Genomic DNA, 21538 nt, shown 5'->3' with positions numbered 1-21538 from the left:
TCAGAAATTTCAATCTGCAGGTAACTGAATGAAAAGAATTTATGGATTGTAGTAACGATGGCAACAACTGCACCAAATTACTGCAATTTAAAGCCTGGAAAATCATATTTTGGTTCAAATCACTCTGGCCTGCTAATTATGGTTCAAAGACATCATGATAAATTCAGAGGTCTGGTGTTCCATTAAAATTATTTTAAACCATCCAAGTGCAGTTGTGCTTGACTATATTCCCAGCCACTCAGAAAGCTCAGGCAGGAGGATTGCATTTTGGAGGCTGGCCTAGGCAACTCAGCAAGACCCTGTCTCAAAATAAAAAAATAAAAATAAAAAGGGCTGAGGTGGCATAGCCCTGGGTTCAATCCCCAGTACCACAAAATAAAAATATGTATATATTTTTAAACTATTTCCTAACAGTCTGAAACTGACTTGCCAAAACAGCAGCTTTTATAAAATGCTTTGTGCTAAGCTTGCAATGAAGCTTTCATTCTTAGCAATTATCTTTGAAAAAGCACTTTAACAGCTTGTTCCTCCTTCCTATGAATCATACAGGCCACCCAGGTGAAAGAAGAGCTTTTATAAATTCAAAACAGTGCCTAGGTCAGTGGTTCTCAGTCCTGGCAGCACATTAGAATCATCAGGGTAGGTTTTTAAAAATAACTATGGCTGGCTCTTTCTGATTAATTGGTAGGGAATGAGAATGGAACTTGGCATGGTATGTTTTAAGAGTTCCCCAGATGATTCTAATGTGCAGACATGATTTAGAATCACCAGCCCACAACAAGAATGGCTTAACCCAGTCTTCCATCAACACCTATATCTTTTAAGAGTTTAATCTGAATTGAAGACTATGAAAAAAAAAGAAAAAAAAAAGACTATGAAAAGCACATGCTCATCAACCTAAGGACTGCTAATTGGAGTGGGGAGGGACCTGATAATTTATGTTTACAAATTATTCATGTAAAAATAATATGTTCCACTCCAAGATCCTTTTCATTAAAGCTATAATTTTTTCTGTCAGAATAGGTCCTCTCAACTCATATTTAGAATCTAATGCACTGAAATGTATCAGAAATTCCAATAGTTTAGCACCCACACTGCATCTTACATTTTGGACAGTACAAAAACATTTTTTACAACTTGGTTTTTAAAAAATATATTACTAGCACTTGCCTAACATGTATGTGCAAGATGCTAGGTTCAATTCTCTGTTTGGGGGAGGAAAGAAAGAGAAAAAGGAAAGAAAATTTAAAAAACTGCAGAACAAAGGCTCACAATATATTTGGTTTTTCATCAGGTTTTAACTTTCTGACCCACTTGTCCTCAGCAACCTAAAAATCCCTTTAACCCTCCAAACACATCCATTACCTACCTACCATTCTCTGATATTGTTGCCCTTTGAATTTTGAAATTCTACATCACGCGCTAAACAGACAAATTCCTGCCCTTGGTAATTGCCTGCTCTGCCTATGCCCTATATAATTGCTCTTCATTCCCCTCAAAACATTAATCATATATCTAAACAATTTCCACAAACAAGGTTTCCTTCCAAACAGCTCCCCACATCTACCCAGTCCCATTCCCTCAAAGGCCCAAGATGGCCGCCACAAAGACTAGACAAGGAAGGTGGAGCTCCACCGACGCAGAACCACTATCGACCCGGAGGCCAGCGGAGGATGGGCCTAAGAAGGTGCTGAGGGTCGGAAAGAGTAGCAGCTGGGCCCTGGCGGAGAAGGGGCAAGGGTAGGAGACCCCATTGGCCCCAGCGCGCCAAGAACGCCAGTAACAGGAAGTGGGGGCCCCACCCCCTAGCGTCAGGGACCGGAAGTGGGCGTTGCCGGGGCGTGGCTATAGGACGAAGGCGGTGGTGGGAAGAGCGCCTCTCGATTGAGGTAGGAAGGACATTCCCGCGCTGGTTTGGCTCCTTCAAACGCTCTACCTTAAAAGTACTGGGATAGCTCCCCCATCTAACACTTTCTAACACCTCTCTTTCCCTTTTTCCGCTAGTAGCTTTCAGCCCTGGGACTCTGAACGCAGCTCTGTTGATTTTCGGCTGGGTCCGCTCCATCGTCCACTCGAGGGCCTCCCTACCACCTTTTCCTCCCTTCTTTTACGTTAATCATCTTCCCCGCCTTCTCGTATTTAGTCCCACGGCTTAACCCTGCTCAGCGTTTGGTTTTGTGGTGGTGGTGGTGGTTGTTTGAAGGAGGAAAAATTATTTTACTAAGGCCTCTGTGTTAGAAATTTGAACAGTCGCTTCCCTGTAGATCCAGTTCCCAGACTTAACTGCTTCACATAGTGTGTCTAATCCACCGCAGGTCTAGTGCTAAGGAGAAGGGAAAGAGTCACCTGTCAACAATTGGATGTGGAAGATACTTAAAGGAACACAGCTGAGTGGTGATGCTGTGAATTTCATTGCCCTTAGTCTTTTCTCCGGGAAGGAATAGATTGGCTTTCCACAAGTCACTGAATCTGGCATTCATCCCTCCTTTTTATTCTTTGAAATCAAGAAACAATTCTTGATTTATCCTCCCAAACCTTTTATTTTTAGTGAAAAAGTATGAAGTAACTGTATATAAGTAAAACGTGTCCAAAAAGGTCAGGATTTCTTAATCCAAACATGAAAAATATTTTTAAGATAGTTTCACTAATGATTGTTATTAACAAGTGAGGCTCTGCCCCATCACTTGTATTTCCTAACCTGGGTTCTAATGTTGCTTATGTCATAGAATGAGGGGAAGGGGTGTGGAATTGTATGAGAGGCCAAAGGAGAGCTTGCCTAGAGACAACAGCTGTAAATGTAACCAATTTTCAGAAGTTTCCTATGGGGGTTCTTTTATATTAAAAAATAGGTTTTTTTTTCTCATGATAGTTTATTTAATCACATGTTCAGTAGAAGAGAACTTTAGTAAATGAGGATCCAAACTACAAAACCATTTCTCTTAATCTTTTACATTTCTGTTAGGTTTGTTGTCTTATAACTATTAACTGTAACATAGACAGTTCTTAAGTCCTAATATTCAGAAGTTTTCCCTCAGTGAATAGAGGGAATGCTATTAACTGGAGAGGCTTAAATCAACAACTTTTTTTTTTTTTTGGTACTGGGGATTGAACCCATAAGTGCTTAACCACTGAGCCACATCCCAAACCCTTTTTATATTTTATTTAGAAACAGGGTCTCACTAAGTTGCTGAGGCTGGCTTTAAACTTGCAATCTTCCTGCCTCAGCCTCCTGAGCTGCTGGGATTACGGATGTGGGCCAGCACGCCCAGCATAAGTCTTGTCATATTAGCACAGTAGTTTTGGGGGTGTAAAATTGAAGTAGCACTAAAAAGGGGGACTATCAGGGTGGCACTTATAATTATGTTTAAGTCATGAATATGGTAAATTAGAATGTCTCTGAGGGTTTGGATGAGTTAGGTGTTCACTGTCTGACATAGACATCCAGCATTCCCATATTCCAAAGAAGGGCAAGAGTAGTAGCCTTCCCATCCTGTAATTTTTAAGAATTTTGGAAGAGAGCTTCTAAAACTGTACCCTATCCAGAAGTTTAAGAGTAGTCTTATAGCCTTGATTCACCCCCCTCTATGGTTAAATAACATCAAACCCAAATAGCAGGTGAATAGTGACAGGCTGGGTAACAGCACTTAAAATACATGGATATCTTGTCACCTTAATAGAGTTCATATTAGTAGTCATATTTGGTTTTTCTTAACTATTGGTGGACCCTAGAATTTATTCCAAGAATATTAATTGAGCAATAATGTTAAATGTTTCAAAGGAGTAAAGAATGCTTTACAGAGGAAAAAATTGGGGGCAGGAGGATATGCACTAAAGATTTTGTTTCCTCAATTTATGTAGCTTCAATTCCAGAAGTAACTCTACTTCTTAGGGTTACTTTTTGGTACATTTCATTTCTAATTCTTTGAACCTTGCTTTTTCCCCTGTAGCACTTGGATTCAGCTCCTTCGTTTTCAGCATGGAAGACACTTACAGTATGTACTTTTGCTTTTAGAAAATAAGTTAAATCATTTACATGTAGTTTATGTCTTAACTAGGCTTTTATTGTGTTGTGAAAAATTCAAAGTTCTCCCTGAACTGCTGGTGTGGAAAGGTCTGTGTGGTAAATACAGAGAGGTACCCAAATTAAATGAGGCACTTGAAACTTAATTACTTAAAAGATGTATACGAAGTCATAGAGCTTTGAAAAGGCAGACACCTGTGTTGCCAGGTGCAGTGATGCAGGCCTATAATGCCAGTGACCTGAGAAGCTAAAACAGGAGGAGTGAAAAGTTCAAGGCCAGCCCCAGCAACTTAATGAGACCTTATCTCAGAATAAAAAGTAAAAAGGGTTGGAGCTTTTTAGCTCAGTGGTAGAGCACCTCCCAGCACTTCAAGGGAGAAAAAAAAAAAAGTCTGTGTTAAACTACTTTTTAATTTTTTTGTTGTTTTTTGTTCTTTGGTACTAGGAATTGACCCTAAGTCCCAGCACATGCTAAGCATGTATTCTATTATAAGTAGTATTTTTATTAGACTTATTAACTCAAAATGTGGATTGCCTTTTTTATTTATGATACAGGGATAGTAACCCCTGTTTTTCTATTTTGAGAAGTAATATAGTATGCATAATACAATTGATGTGTGGGACTGGGGATATAGCTCAGTTGGTAGAATGCTTGCCTTGCATGCACAAGGCCCTGGGTTTGATCTACAGCTCAAAAAAAAAAAAAAATAGATTGATGTGCATTGAGGTTTTTTTAATATTTATTTTTTAGTTGTAGGTGAACACAATGCCTTTATTTCATTTTTTTAATGTGATGCCGAGGTTTGAACCCAGTGCCTCACGTGTGCTAGGTCAGCACTCTACCACTGAGCCACAACCCCAGCCTGCGTTTGAGTTTTTAAGATAAAAAATCCTGGGAAGAAGTCTTATGTCTATCTCTATATCTATCTATCCCCCCCTCTCTCTCTCTCTCTCTCTCTCTCTCTCTCTCTCTCTCTCTCTCTTAAACCCAGGGGTGCTCTGCCACTGAGTTACACCCTCAGCTATTTTTTTCATTTTGAGACAGTTCCTCACTAAATTGCCAAAACTGTCCTGGAACTTGCCGTCCTCTTACCTTAACCTCCCAAGTCGCTGGGAGTACAGGCAGGTGCCACAATGCCCAGTTTAGTAAAGACTATTTCTTTGTAGTTTCTATATTTTGGTAATAAAAATCTCCATTGGACTTCTTTTTTTTTTTTTTTTTTTTTGAGAGAGAGAGAGAGAGAATTTTTAATATTTGTTTTTTAGTTCTCGGCGGACACAACATCTTTGTTGGTATGTGGTGCTGAGGATCGAACCCGGGCCGCACGCATGCCAGGCGAGCGCGCTACTGCTTGAGCCACATCCCCAGCCCATGGACTTCTTTATAGTGGTACCAGGGATTGAATATGGGGGCTCTCTTGCAAGGGGATCAGCTCTCCCACTAAGCACATTCCCTGCCCTTTTATTTTATTCTGAGACAGGATCTTACTAAATTGCTCAGGATGGCCTCAAACTTTCATCCTTCTTCCTCAGCCTCCCAGGTAGATAGCATTAGTCATGTACCACTGCACCCAGCAAAAATGCATTTCTGAGAAGTTTTCAGGTGATGCTGATGCTGCTGATCTGAGGACTACACTTTGAAAATCATTGATCTAGAAGGCTGATTCTTTTTGATTTTCTTTAGGATTCTCCCCACCTTCTTTATTTTTCTTAAAATGTTTTTACTTAAAATGTAATATTTATGGGGCTGGTCCACATACATATGCAAAGTGAAATTTATGTATGGTATATGAATTTACTCTTGGGTGCTTTCTACTCAACATGTTAAGTTAGAAAGCAACCTCTCCCTTTTTGGTCTCTCAGTTCTTCCCTTTTTTATGCATAATTTTTTTAACAAAAAAAATTCATCTATGAGCTTGTTGGAAATATAAAATCTCAGGTCCCATCCCAGACCTACTGAATCAGAATCTACATGTTAACACAATTCTTAAGTGATTTAACACCTGGGAATGTTGCTGAAGTTTGAGAAATGCTGCATCAGAAATGCTGACCTCTTTCCCAAATTTACCTGAAACACTTACCTTAATCTGATAGAGTCCCGAAGATCTTCAGGTTCTGTCCTTGGATTATACCTCAGTGATACTTTTGTCATGCCTAGTATCATATTCCCATGAAGTTTCCTCAATTTCTCACCATGAGTTCTAAGCCTTAATTAAATTTTGAGTAACAGCTGAGTCTCTGCTTTTCGGGGGGGGGGGGGGAGCTTGTCAACAGGACCCACTTTGTTTTCCAAAGCAAGTTGTATTTTGGGGAAGCCAGAAAAAATTGTTGCAGAGTAGTTTAATAGTATTTGTTAAGAACTTTAAATGTACATTCACTTCAGTTCAGCACTCTTAGGTATCTGCCCAAAGAAATATTCATAAAATGCACAAAGAATATACTAGATTATTAATCATAGTATTGTATATAGTAGTAAAAAACTGGAAACTTAAATGTCCAGTAAGGGAACTGATTAAGAATCTAGTATATTCATATGAAGCAATGAAATGGTCCTTATATGTACTGACATGGGAATAGCTCCAAGAAACATTAAGTAAAAAGAATAGAAAAGCTATTCTCAGAAGATCAGGAAATCCTGTCACATGCTATAACTTGGATGAACCTTATGAGTATTATGCTAAATGACATAAGCCAGTCAAAGAAAGGTAAACACTGTATGATTTCAATTATGTATCTAAAGTAGACTCATTTTTAAAAATTAGAACGATTCTAATGGCTTGGGAGAGTAGAAAACGGGGAGTTGATATTTAATGGACAGTTTCAGTTTTGCCAGATAAAAGTTTTGGAGGTTGGTTGCATAACAGTGTGAATATACTTAACACTGCTGAAGAATACGCGTTAAAATTATTAAAATGGAGTATGGAAGATGTGGCTCAATGTAGAGTGCTTGCCTAGCATGTATGAGGCTCTGGGTTTGATCCCCAGCACTGCAAAAAAAAATATATATATATATTAAAGTGGTAAATTTTATACTTTATCACAGTTGTAATTGTTTTAATTAAAAATACATTTAAATCTAGAAAATCAGATTAGAAATGACTGCAATTACTCGAAACCAAGAAGTAAAGTATTATGGTAGGAAGCTCTCATTATCAATTCTGACATATGCCACTGTATAGTCAGTATGATGTGTATGAATCATAAGGTACATCCAGTCTGTCAGTTGCTGACATGACCTAACATTTACTAGTGATGGAACAGATTAAATGAAGGGAAACTAATAAGAATTTCATCTGTAAATGCTTTCTGGGTGTCTTAAAGCTTCAAAATTTGAAAATATTGCTGGTCAAGAAGAGCCTGGTTGGCATAATAAGCTTGCCTGTCCTCTAAGACTTTTTCTTCCTATTCATTCTGTCCTTCAAGTCACCTTTCTGGCTCATTTGCATCACCATCATGGTTAGCAATTTATTCCATGTTTACCACTCTTCCAGTGAAACTGTCTCTTTCAATTCCCTATTGGCTCCTGATTTTCATTGTAGTCTCCTGGTTTATAAGCTTCTTATCAACTGTGAATTGTTTATCTTATTTTACTTTTATCATTATCTTCAGGGGTGGCAAGAGGGTTGCCTCTTGTCCTCAGAATGTGCTTAACCATTTAATTTCCCTTCCTTAGCCATGCTTGTTAAGATTTGAGGCTCAGCCTGGGCATCTTGTATACCATAAAGGCAGGACAGGAGAGATGTTGACATTTTTGGGGTTTTGTTTGTTTTTGATTCTGAGGATTAAACCCAGGGGCATTTACACTGAGCTGTATCCCCAGTTCTTTTATTTTTAATTTTGAGACAGGTTCTCATTAAGCTGCTAAGGGTCTTGCTAAATTGCTAAAGCTGACTTGGGATCCTATCTCAGCCTACCAAGTCACTGGGATTATAAGTATGCACCACTGCCCCCAGCTAAAGACAGTTTTAAAGGTAGATATGTTAGAAGCTTTCTTTCATAGAGCAGTTCTATATCTCTACAATTGTCTTAGCCTCAGGTGGTTCTGTTTTTTGCAGATTGTCTATTTGTTATCTGGCCAATTGGGTAGTCACTAGATTATTCTTTTGTATTCTTTCTCATCCATGTTCCAAAATATATAAAGTAAAATCACCAGTCTGATAAAGGAATGGTTTCATTTGAGAGGCAACTAAAGTAACCAATACCAGGAAGTACTTATGAGGAAAATTAAAAGAATGCACATGCCTATAACCCCAGTTCTCCAGAGGCCAAGGCAGGAGGATTACAAGTTCAAGGCCAGCACAGGAATCTTAGTGAGACCTGTCTCAACATAAAAAAGGTTTAAGAGGGAGTCTGGGGATGTAGCTCAGTGGTAGAGTGCTTGTCTAGCATGTACAAGGATTTAGGATCAATCCCCAGTACTACAAAAAAAAAAAAAAGGTAAAGTAGACAGATGGGGAAAAAAAAACCTATCCACTAATATTTTTCAAGTTTACATAGAGCAGTACTTACTTTGTTCATGGGATACTGCAATGTTAATGTAGGGAATTAACCAGCCCCAACCATTTGGATTGGTGAATGGTGGGATTTGCAAGTGCAAATTATATTATATTGGCACATGAGCAATCCATTCCAACTTTAGCACACTGGTTGGGAAATTCTGGTTGGACTGACTAAAGAATAGAAATGATCCTTAATTAGCACTTTTAGGAAAAGAAAAGAGGGATGTATCTCAGTGGTACAGTGCTTGCCTGGTGTGCATAAGGCCCTGGGTTCAATCCCCAGTTCTGAAAGAAAAAGAACAGGAAAAGATGATTTAATTTTTTTTTTTTTTTTTTTTTTTTTTTTTTTTGGTGGGGGTGGCTACTAAGGATTGGACCCAGGGGCACTTTACTAAGCGATATCCCCAACCCTTTTTATTTTTTTAGTTTGAGGCAGGGTCTTGCCAAGTTCCTGAGGGTGTCCTTAAATTGCCAAATCTGGCCTCAAACTTGCTGTCCTGCCTCAGCCTTTGGTGTTGCTAATATTACAGGCATGTGACACTGCACCGCTTAACTTTTTTTTGTAGTAAAGATAACCAACATTGAAAACAATATCCAATCAAATATGAGCTGAGACCTTATACCCTACAATTGCTGGTTCCACTGGACTTATCCAGTAATGGGGGAGGGCTTGGGTCTTGTACCACATCTTCCTCCTTCTCAAGACTCCACCTTCAGCCTCCTGCATCTACAGGGTCCCATTTCCTTGGTCCCCTACATTTTTGACTCCCCTTACAGGTTCATCAGAGGCAAACCCGTCTGAAAACTTTTCTTTATGAAACAGAGAGACATCAAGGTTGGGCTTTCCTTGTGCCTCATTTTCTTTACTCCCTGCCCTGGCTGAAGTCAGTTTCATTTTCCTTCCCCTCCATCTCCCTTTTTGCCTCCTCCTCACTCTTCTTCCATGACCCCAAATTCTTCCTTCTTAGCCACTTCCAGCCCAGAGAAAGCCCAAGTCCCAGGGAAACACTATGAGGTGAGAGAGACTACTAGAAAAATCCTGTCCCCTCAAGCAACTCTGGTGTTTTTCAAAGGAAACAGTCATGGAGTTAAACTGTTTCTGCAGTCCCTTTATTAATAGTCTTACTCAGCCAGTCCGACAGATGAGAGGCAGTGATGGGGAGGCTGTCCTAGTGGAGGGGCATCTACTCTTGTCACTCCTTCCTGGGAAGTCTGGCTTCCATAAGTAAGAGACTCAGCACTGTAGCGGTCAGGGAGAGGATATATTATGGAAAAGGCTGTCCCCTGTCACACCGCCTTTAGAAAGTTATTAACCTTGAGAGAAAAAATGGATGGGGGAAAAAAAAGACTTAATGATACCAAAATTTTCTCAAAGTTACATTTTCATCTTTGTTTAGGCACCCTTTTTTTAAATTGAAAGTTTTATTTTATTTTGTTGCAGTACTGGAGATTGAACCCAGAAGCACTGCACCACTGAGCTATATTCCTACTGCTCCCCCAACTTTTTTTTTTTTTTTTTTTTTTTGAGACAGGGTCTCCCTTAGTTGCCCAGGCTGACTTCCAACTGGCAATCTTCCTGCCTTGGTCTTCTAAATTGCTGGGATTAGAGGCATGCACCACTGCACCCAGCTAAATATAAGTTTTCTTTAGACTATCTTATTCAATTATTACATAGTCCATTGAAAAATCCAGTGTTCCTGGAATGCTGTAGTTTTATAAGAACCTGTGATGCTTTATACTCATTGTATTTTTCTCTTTCAGTCGACTCCCTGGACCCTGAAAAGTTATTACAGTGCCCCTATGATAAAAACCACCAGATCAGGGCCTGCAGGTTTCCTTATCATCTTATCAAGTGCAGAAAGGTAGGGTATTATTTTCATAATTTGCCCTCTCATGTGCTCTTGAATTATTTTAAAAGGCCAAGCTTTTGTAAGCAGCAAAGTTTTAGCATAAATGTTTTAATCAAATGCCAGAATTGTTTTGGGACTCTACCTCTGTGGTAAACACCAGCATTTATAGAAAGGAGTTTATTTCTTGGGGTGCATAATTTTTTACTTGTTTTTGTTTTCTTCCCCCTAACTAGTGACAAAGCACCCTTTAATAAACAGCATCTCTGGAATTTTCATATCCTTTTTAAAAACAAAAGAAATACTAATTTTTGCTAGCAATGAATCTTATAAATTTGATGTATTCATCATCTTGATAAGAATCAAATGCTATAATCACTTCTTTCCAATTTTGTTTAGAAATTTTAGAGCAGTTGAATAGCTAGAGACTAGCCCAAGAAAATACTATTCCTAAAAACAGATGTTTCTTCAAGTTTCATCATCTTTTTTAAAAAGAAAATTTAGGATTTTTCTCTCTAGTCACTCTTTTATTAGCTGATATAAACTACTTTAATGTATATTAATAGGCACTTTGACAGGGTAGTTAGAATGCAAATGTCAGATACAGAGACCAAAATTATGCAGGCATTTATGTTTGGAAAAAATTTTAGTATTTAATCCAAACTGCATACAGTTCAGACTTAACATCCTTTAAAAAAAAATGTTTATCTTAGCTAAAAGTGTAGCTCGGTAGTAGAATGTGCCTAGGATGCTTAAAAGCACTGGGTTTGATTCCCACCACCAAAAAAGAGGGGGGAAAGTGTTTATTTTATTATCTCTAAAATAAAATGCCTTTTTTTGATCATTGCTCTACCATATTTTTAATTTGTAGAGCAAGGATCCCTTAAAGTTAAACGTGAACAATATGGATTAGCATTTGCTACTATAATTCCACCACCACACACACCCACACTCAGGCTCTCAGATATTTCTCAAGGATAAAGATTGGGAAGGGGAGCCAAGTGGTATAAAAATACTGTTATAATTGCTGTCTTTTAATGTCCTTAATCTTTAGCCACAAAACTTTTGCATTGAATTTCTGATATCTCTTATGAAATTGATGGAGATTTCTTCCCTCAAAAGTTTCTTAGAATGTTTTTCAACCTTTTCCCTGCTTTACATTATTTTTACTTTGAGTTTTATTAGTGACATATTTTTTTCCTTTTCCTAATAAATAAATTTCTTAATTGCTGGAATATTTGCCATAGAATTTGAATGACATTAAACCCTTTCTTTAGGTTTAAGGCAAGAAACTTGGTTAGCAAAGTAGTCTGTCATTTGGGTTTTTCTTTTGTGAAATAGCCAAAATAAAGGTTAAATTGTTCAAAGCCTCATTTCAGGCATCATTGCTTTAAATAAGTGTCTCTATGTTAATCTGAAAAATCATTGGTTTGTCTCTTCTGCAGCTCTCTTACAACAGCTATTTTCTAGCACTTATTGGATTGCAATAGCAGGGCACTACTGCATTGCAGACTGAGTTTCAGTGTTACTATTCATCCTGAATATCAGCTTGCAAAGACATCCAGAGAGTGCTACCATTACAACTACACTAACTGAATCTTGCACTTTCAGAAACAGAGAAAAAGATATGGTTCAAATTTACTATGTAGCTCTATGTTAGCCACTTGAATTCCAATATCTGTATTGTCAGTCTACAAGCTTATCTTTTCTTTTTGATATAACGACTATATGATCTATGCGAATGATAAATAATTCCCTCTTAATTTTCTACTCTGGCTGGACGTGGTGGCTCATGCCTGTAATCCCAGCAGCTTGGGAGGCAGAGGCAGGAGGATTGAGAGTTCAAAGCCAGCCTCGCAAAAAAAAAAAAAAAAAAAAAAAAAGCAAGGCACTAAGTAACTCAGTGAGACCCTGTCTCTAAATAAAATACAAAAAAAAAAAAGGGCTGGGGATGTGGCTCAGTGATTGAGTGCCCCTGAGTTCAATCCCCAGTTACCCCCCCAAAAAAAATTAATTTTCTATTCTGAGTTTAGCTACTATAGTTAAACTATAAGTTTATTGAGGAATTTTAAGGGAGCCATTTATAGAATAAAGCTAAGCTACTCCCCTTAGACTTTAAGATTTCCAAAGAACTGACAAATCCCTTAATTTGGTTCCACAGAATCATCCTGATGTCGCAAACAAATTGGCTACTTGTCCCTTCAATGCTCGACACCAGGTTCCTCGGGCTGAAATCAGTCATCATATCTCAAGTTGTGATGACAAGAGTTGTATTGAGCAGGATGTGGGTAAGCCTGACTAGCTAAATTATTTCAGTACTAGAGGTTAGCCCCTGAAGATCTGTATTATGCTACATTGTCAGCTTAATTTTTTTCTGTCTTCATTTTAAAAGAAAAATATTTTTCTGCCTTTGAAATTTTTATCTTAGAGTAGCAATAGATTGTCAGTTTCTGATGTGTCATACTCCTTTCTCTTCTGAATAGTCTGATTCACTTTACTAATGAACCATCTAAAAATAAAATCCTTTTGTTGTCTTAAATATGGTAAATATCTTTGTTTCTGCTTCTCTTTCTTGTCTTCTGTCAGCAAAGAGATATAAGACCCCTTTTTAGTTTTTATACTATCCCATTAGGCTCCCCTACAACCTTTAAATATGATAACTTGGCACTGTCCCCTTCTTATGTCAGATCTCTCTTATCTTGCAGTTAACCAAACCCGGAACTTTGGACAAGAGACTCTGGCTGAGAGCACATGGCAGTGCCCTCCTTGTGATGAAGACTGGGATAAAGGTAAAGTGCCTCTACATCTTTCTCTTCACCATGTCTAAATCCCAAGTCATTTGCTTAAAACAGAAGGAAGATTTTCCCTTTTTATGAACATACCATGTTGTTCAGAATGCCTTATTATTTTTATTGGGCCCCAAAATGAGCACATTTGTATCCCTGTGCAGACAACGTAGAACAGCCTATCCCTCTTGATTGGAAAAAGCACTCCTTTACATCTGCTTTTTTCCATAAATTGTGTTGTACCATCTGTGTTTGATTGTTACTAGGCACGTTTATTATTATTTATGTTGCTTGTATTTATATCCTTCAATTAAATTCCTGCTTCTGTGTCACTTCAGCAGTGTACTTGATCAATTTTTACTTGCATTTCCAAACTTAGGTGTATTATTTCCCATCTTACAAACACAACTAGTATGAACTGATATCTTCTCAAGTAGAACTACAGACTATGTTTTGCTTCCTTTGGCAGATTTGTGGGAACAGACTAGCACCCCATTTGTCTGGGGCACAGCCAACTTCTGTGGCAACAACAGGTAAATGAAATAGTCTCATTCCCAGAATTGCCTCCCCAAATCAGAATGTCCCATTACCAAAAAAAAAAAAAAAAAAAATTCAAATCCACCTTTTTTTCCTTGATAATGTTCTTTGATAGTAACTAAGTATAAACTAAGTATAAACATTATTTTAGTGGAGTTTTTTCCCCTTATTTATTCCTTGATTTATAAAAAAGCTCACGTGATCCATGCTGATCACTGGGAATACAAAAATACTACTATAGAGTCTAACAAGAGATATTGGTGCCAGACATTATTGTGTTTCGTTTAATTGTTATTGTTTTTCTGTGAGGTTTACATTATTTTTAATACTTAGAAAAAAATTCCAGTTATACCTCTTGAATCATTTTTTACTCTAGGAAACTAATGCCTACAAAAAAACTAGTCTGAAAAGTTCTGTTTTTTTTTTAATCTTTTTTTTTTTGGTTGTAGTTAGACACATACCTTTATTTTATTTATTTTATTTATTTTTTATGTGGTGCTGAGGATCGAACCCAAAGCCTTGCACATGCTAGGGGAACACTCTACCACTGAGCCACAACCCTATCGCCCATCAGCTGATAATTTTAAATATAAACTATATGCCCTAACATAGAAAAACTTAAAGATAAATTCCATTGGTTGCAACTTTAATTTTATATCAGTTCTATGAGATTTGCTGCCTTTGGTTAAATTGAATGGCACTGTAGTTTATCTCTTATGTTTATTGAATGAGTTTTATGAGCCTGTCATACTACTGAACAGTAGATGGCATTGCTGTTTATCTCAATTTCTGGAAAGTGAAAATGGTTAGACCCATCTTGATGCCTGTACAGAACAGGGAACTTTCCAGAGAAATGGTGATCATCCTAATTGCAGGACTGTTTTAATGGCAATGTGTTTACATTTCAGATGAATGTAGCTGTTGCTCTTGCCCAAATTACAAAAATACACATTTTTATTATCTTTTGTGTGCCTGCCTGGAGAATTCAGATATGCTGACATGGTCAAATTTCTCTTCATTTTTGCAGTCCTGCAAGCAACATAGTCATGGAACATAAGAGTAACCTGGCTTCAGGCATGCGGGTTCCCAAGTCTCTGCCGTATGTTCTGCCATGGAAAAACAGTAAGTGAAATAGCAGCAAAATGCTTTTACTTTCTTTGTTATGCCAAAAACAGTCTTGATCATTCAGATGTGTTCAATCCAAATACCTTGCACTTGTATGACCCTGAAAGTAAGTGCTTCCTTAAACTTTGTGTTCTAAGCACCTCACTTACTCACTACTTCTCCTGGCCCTGGTTAGAAATTAGAAATTATAAAGAGTAAAGTATAAGACCACAGAAACCAAAAGAATATTTTGAGATAGGATGACCATTGACATGAAATAGCCTAAGTAAATTTGGGGCCCAATAAAAAGACTATTGATTTTGGCTAAGAGTTCATCTCAGATTTTCAGGGCATAACATCAACAGGAAATTGGGATCAGACATTGTACTGCAGGTCCTAAAAAGAAATGGGTAGGGAGAAAAAGGAAGTAATAAGTTTTAAGAGCCCACATAAGGAATAGAATTCAGATGATTTCCCTAGATATCCAAGGACATGCTCAGGTAAACTAAATACTAATTATACTACCCTGATAACAAAATCCCCACATTCAGAATATCCAAAATAGTGTAATTTTTTATTTAATTCCAAAATTCAGATTCCCTTGATTTCAGTCTTTGCTACAAGTTAAGCTAATTTTTGAGGAGTCAGAGGATTCCCTTTAAAACATCTCCCACTGGATACTTGTATTTCCCAAAAAGTGAAATCATCAAATTCTACACCAAAGGATTTGGTAGGTGAAGGACTATTTTCCCATGCTCTTGAATGGAATTTGATCACTAACTTTAAATTCTTCTACTTTTATATGATTATTCAGTATACTCCAAGAATAAGTCATTTGTGTTTAGTAAGCATAGCGGATGGAGTGAATTTCAATTGACATGGTGTATTTATTTTGAAATATTTCTACTTGCAGATGGAAATGCACAGTAACTGAATATCTTAAGTAAGTGTTTCAGTTTTATTTCAGTATCTCTTCAGATGGTAGCAAGATTTAACTGGACATAAAGCAATTTGGGTCCAATTTTCTTTCAGATTATGGTACCAAATTAAAGCTTTGTGTATGCACATGTTTTTTAAGTATATAGCCTCTGTTATGGCTTTACACACTAATGAATAGACATTTACTGGTTAAATTAGAATTCCGTTAACATGCTAAGTTGTTTTTGCTAACATTAGTACACATTGCCTTTTTTTTCTTTTTAACCAAAGTTGCATTTGAGATCTATCATGCCTCTTTTAATGGACTGAGATTAATCAGACAGCTGTGCTTCACTGCTCAGCAATTCTCTCCCTGTGCAGTACAGTTTAATCCTCATCAAAAAATTTATACTTTTTAATGAGCAGTTAAAAGTTTTGGGTCTCTAAGAGTCTTATACTGTTGATATTATCTGAGTATCTGATTTAACAGAATCTCACAAAACTTACACAAAGAAACCCAAATCTTTTACTTTTTAAGGATGATGCCTTTCTTTGAGATTACCATATGTGCCCATGGCAGGGCCAAGTTTGATGCTTCATATACTGCCTTAGCCGAGTTAGCCCAGCATTGCTCTTGGCAAAGGGAATATTATAAAGGCTGAAAAATGGGATTAATCTCAACTCTCTTGCAGATAGTAGGCCTTTGGTAAATACTTATTGAATGAATAAATAATTGGCCTGTTGCTTGCCAATGTCACTCTCTGGACAGTGAAGTGGATGAATCTGTGTTAGGTTTCATTTTGTACCAGAACTAATGTTTTTTCTGCTGAGAAGTGGGAAGGAGATGCTAAAAGCAAACACCTCTTAGCTAAGGACAACAATATCTATCAGTAAATTTTGGTCATTTTTCTTTGTAGATTATGATTTAAAATTGTCAAATACATCTGAAAGCCAGAAAATAAGATTTAGCCTCAGAAGGGAAAGAGAGACAATAGCATTGGGGTATGTCAGAAAGCATACATTGAACAGACCTGGATAAATGGTGAACTTTGAATTCCTCTCTAATATGCTGCACAAGATGTTTGGTGATCATGCAGTACATATAGCTTGCTAGTAAAAATGGAAACTCTAAGATGAAAACCTAGTAGAAACTTATTTATAATTTAAGACACTTCTTTAGAACTTAACTCTTGACTATTAAATTCTTTAACACTGCAAATTTATTTTTTCTGTGGAAAAAAATTGTCCCAGGTTAAATAAGAATCCTTAAGCAGCCACAGACATTCTTATCCTCAATAAAAATGAAGCATCATTTTTTTAATGTCTATTGTTGCAGAATTCTCTAGCTTCATTAGAGGATATAAAAGAATTATAGAAGATGTGATTTATTCCCTTAAGGAATTTATGTGTGGGCGGAGTATTTTGGATGTATATACATGAAAATGTTTTGTTCACTTATCAACAATTCCACTTTTTAATACATAAGTAACTCAAAAGCAGGTAATAACATTAATTTTTATCCCCTAATGTACATTGTAACAGCTCAAAAAATATTGTTGACTTGATGAGTTAAATAGAGTATATAAGAGGAAAATAAGGTCAATGTAAGTTAATTGGAATTGGTCCAAACTTGTCTGAAGGAGCTGGGCGTGGCAATGCATGCCTATAATACCAGTGGCTCAGGAGGCTGAGGCAGGAGGATCATGAGTTCAAAGCCAGCCTCAGCAATTTGGTGAGGCCCTAAGCAACTCAGCGAGACCCTGTTTCTAAATAAAATATTAAAAAGGGCTGGGGATGTGGCTCAGTGGTTAAGCAATCCTGGGTTCAATCCCCAGTACCCAAAAGAAAAAAAATTCTCTGAAAGTGTCAGTTGCCTAGAGAGTCAATTCTGATGTTCTCCTCACTTATTAAACTGTTAACATATGAAGCATATATTAAACCAGGCACTGTAGCACATGCCTGTAATACCAGTGACTAGGGAAGCTGAGGCAGGAGGATCATGAGTTCAAAGCCAGCTTCAAGGGCTGGAGATATAGCTCAATTGGTAGAGTGCTTGCCTTGCATGCACAAGACCCTGGGTTCAATCTTCAGCACTGAAAAGGAAAAAAAAAAAAAAAGCTAGCCTCAGCAAAAAGTAAGGCACTAAGCAATTCCCATGAGACCCTGTCTCCAAATCCAATACAAAACAGGGCTGGGGATGTAGCTCCAGTATTTGAGTACCCCTGAGTTCAGTCCCCAGTACCTAAAAAAAGAATTATACATTAATGTCTGTTGTTTTCGATTCAATTAGCAAGTTTCTGTGTGCACAGTCACACTAAAGAAGGTCAAAAGGTCCTTGGTGTTCTGCTATTAACAACAGCTGGATTCCTCCAGTTGACCAAGAAAATTTAATTGGGTTATAGTTGTGTGGCCTGTAGTCCCGTGTAGTTGGTGCTTTTGTATTTGAAAGGAATTAAAAACTCTTTGTTTTTGTCTGTTTTTGTTTTGTTTTGTTTTGTTTCCTTGCAGATGCCAGGTCCTAGAAGACTCTTGCTTCTTCCTGCTACCCAAGGGTTCTTCATTTTTTTCTCCTTATCTAATAATAGAATGATAAATTGTCTGTGACTTTCAAACTGACAAGTACTTTTTTTTCTTCCCCGCTTTGAATTCTCATTCATTTGATGCAAGAACCCTCATACTCAGAAGAACTTGCATCAATCCTTCTGAAAATGACTTCTTTGATAAGCCATCAAGGTAGATAACTTGATAGTTTGGTTAAGTTCATGCAGCCCCAAAAATCAAAAATCACATCCCAAACATAATGATTTGAAGTTATGTCAAAAGGTCTTGCAAAAGCCAGACATGGTGGTGCCTGCCTGCAATCCCAGCCATTCAGGAGGCTGAGGCAGGAGGATTCAACTTTACAGGCCAGCCTCAGCAACTTAGGGGGATCCTTAGCAACTTTGCAAGACCTTGCCTAAAAATAAAAGGACTAGGATGTAGCTCAGTGGTAAAGTGCCTCTGGGTTCAATCCTTAGTGTACACACACACAGCCAAAAAAAAAAAATCCAGGTAACATAGGCAGTAAACTTGGATTGGAGAAAACAAGTGTGTATTTATGTTTTATGACGTACGTGGACCAAATCCTTTTAAGTGTTTATAGAAATGGGATTTTTCTGATCTATTAATCCAGACTCTCTCAGGTGTTGATAGCATTTATATAGCAAAATACCCCATTCTTTAGAATCTTTAGGACATCTTGCTGTCTGAATATTTCCAACATAGGGTAGATAACGTTTTATTATCATCCCACATTTCAGCTAGAAACTACTAGCTGTCAGACTAGGTGTGGATTAGGTAGGGATGAAGATTGAAATGGAGGGGGAAACAAATTTGTGTGGAGAGAAGATAGGCTTTCCACTAGTGTGTGAAATTTGATTAAGCTTTGAAACTTGAATATGTGAGGGCCTTGGTGACTACCATGGAATGTGTGCATAACAGTTTAGATTTCTGAAACACCACGGTTCTGGCTGTCATAGCACTTCGTGGGCCCTAACAAAGAGATGTCAGAATCTCCTCAGATCAGTTTTTGTTTAGTTTGTTGTTTTGGTTCTCCCTCCCCGCAAAGTGCTAGGGATTAAACCCAGGGCTTTGTGCATGCTAAATACATGGTCTATCCCTGAGTTACATTCCCAGGCATTTAGACCAATTTTTCAGTTGTTGTGAAGTTTAGTTTGGTTTTATAACTATATGAGCTGGGGAGGGACTTGAAATCTGGTATAGACAGGGACTTAGATGAAGCATGCTGACAAATGCGTCCAAAAATGTTCTCTCTAGCATTGTTTGCAGGTGACAGATAAGAAGGGGAATGGGCTACTACAATACTTCATTCCAAGAGTTTGACTCAAAACAGGATTCTCTTTTAATAAAAGCAGAGGTGTCTTATTTATTTTGTTCCAAACTCTAAAAACAGGTTCAAGATAAGCTCCCAGTACAATACTATTTCTTCCTCTACCTGCATGATCTTAAGCAAATAGATTATTTCTTCTGGAGAGGGTGGTAATATATTGAGGAAATAAAACCCTCCCAGGTGTCCCTCATTTTGGACATTTATTTTTGTGCATTAATCAACACCTCATAACAATGTAACTTTGTTTTAAAGAATACTACTGGATACAAACCTCTTTGATTTTGTTTATTTGAGTGATGACACAACAAAACAGGAGCTCCTAACTAGTTAAGAAAAACAAGAGGTATGAATCCTACCGTAATACAACTCAACAAAGAAATTGAATAGACAATAGTTACTTTGTGTTCTTTTCAATGTCTAAAGGGCTAAGAAAACTAATATCTACCATTTATGAAAAAAAAATCTTAGTTTTTTTATTTTGGGAGGACATCTTTTTGCTCATGACTACTAGAACAAAATCATCTTCCAACCTTCTGGAGCATAAATAGCACTCATTATAGAAGAATGTTAATTTTGATAGCTCACAAAGTAGTCCTCTTGTTTTCTTAGTAAATTAATTATTAAATATGCTACTATGTCTAATTCACAAGCTTTTTTTTTTTAAGAGAGAGAGGAGAGAGAGAGAGAGAATTTTTAATATTTATTTTTTAGTTCTCAGCGGACACAACATCTTTGTTGGTATGTGGTGCTGAGGATCGAACCCGGGCTGCACGCATGCCAGGTGAGCGTGCTACCGCTTGAGCCACATCCCCAGCCCCTAATTCACAAGCTTTAAAAGACTGCTTGGAATTTTCATTGGGCCTAGAATTCACTAGTCTGGATTTAAGTTTTCTGGAAATGTTTGGAGAGTCCTAAAAACCAGGACAAAGAAATGTTTTTTTATCTCTACCACTTCTGTCAGAAATTTGGAGATGCTACTTATCTTTGGGACCCACTTATCTTTGGGACATTCTTTTTTAGAGATATTCCTCCTTTGAAATGTCAACAGTAAAAGGTAAAAAGTTGAATATTCTCCTTAGTTTCAGTTAGTCAAGTGTTATGGTTAAAGGTTAAAGCAGAAGTGTTTCAAAATCTTGGCCTAAAAAGCTAAACTCTGAGTTCTACATCTTATACAGGGCTTCCATACTCTACCTCAAGGAAAGGATTTATTCTTTGGAAGATTGTCTTTCTCTGCAAGGTTTCTACAAGTGCCATTGTAATTTGCAAATGTTCTCACCAGGAATAAACACATGTTGATAAGTGATGCTTAACTCTCCTGGCAGTTTTACCTGAACTAAAAAGTGGGAAAGTGTTTGGATTTAATTTCAAAAAATGCACTGCACTACCCCTTTTATTGCTGAGACAGAACAGTAACTGCTTGTGTTAGTCACTTAGACAAAATGTATGTAGTATATACCATACTGGCACCCATTTCACAATCTGTTAAGCTTCAGAATAGGCAAAAATAATAATAATAATAATATTTTACTTAACTGTTTTTAAAGAGGCAGTTTATAAAAATCAAGGCAATTTGTATACTATGTATTTGGTTTTGATTGGTTGGTTTTGTTTGGTGCTGGGGATTGAACCCAAGGCCTTGTGCATGTTAGGCAAGAGCTCTACCACTGACCTACATCCCCAGAACTATATACTATACACACACACACACAATTTTTTTTTTTTGAGATGGGGTCTTGCATACTATATTTAAAGGATCAAAGCTGGACTGGCCTTAGAAAGAAGAGACTTAAGAAAGTACATGTGTATATTTCATGTGACAATTCAATGGTAGAATAAGGAAAAACTGTTTAAATTCCATGAGAAAAATACTATAGCAATAGTATTTGCTCATTCTTTTCATTACTATCTTTTTGATACTGGTAGGATTTAAATAGATT

General features: G+C 37.3%; 1 protein-coding gene across 1 annotated transcript; it reads left to right on the top strand.

Annotated features, from left to right (window-relative positions):
- Positions 1-1851: 1851 nt before the first annotated feature.
- Positions 1852-18350, top strand: GTSF1 (gametocyte specific factor 1). The gene is made up of 9 exons (XM_081310334.1): positions 1852-1889; positions 3948-3992; positions 10282-10382; positions 12529-12655; positions 13073-13156; positions 13623-13686; positions 14718-14812; positions 15708-15737; positions 18221-18350. The coding sequence occupies exons 2-8, from the start codon at positions 3977-3979 to the stop codon at positions 15722-15724; spliced, it is 504 nt and encodes a 167-aa protein (XP_081166460.1). The 5' UTR covers positions 1852-1889; positions 3948-3976; the 3' UTR covers positions 15725-15737; positions 18221-18350.
- Positions 18351-21538: the final 3188 nt, after the last annotated feature.

The sequence above is a fragment of the Spermophilus citellus genome (assembly GCF_964194105.1).
Source record: "Spermophilus citellus genome assembly, chromosome: 10".
NCBI lineage: Eukaryota > Metazoa > Chordata > Mammalia > Rodentia > Sciuridae > Spermophilus > Spermophilus citellus.
Note: the sequence above shows the minus strand (reverse complement) of the source record. Positions and strands in the feature narration are given on the sequence as shown.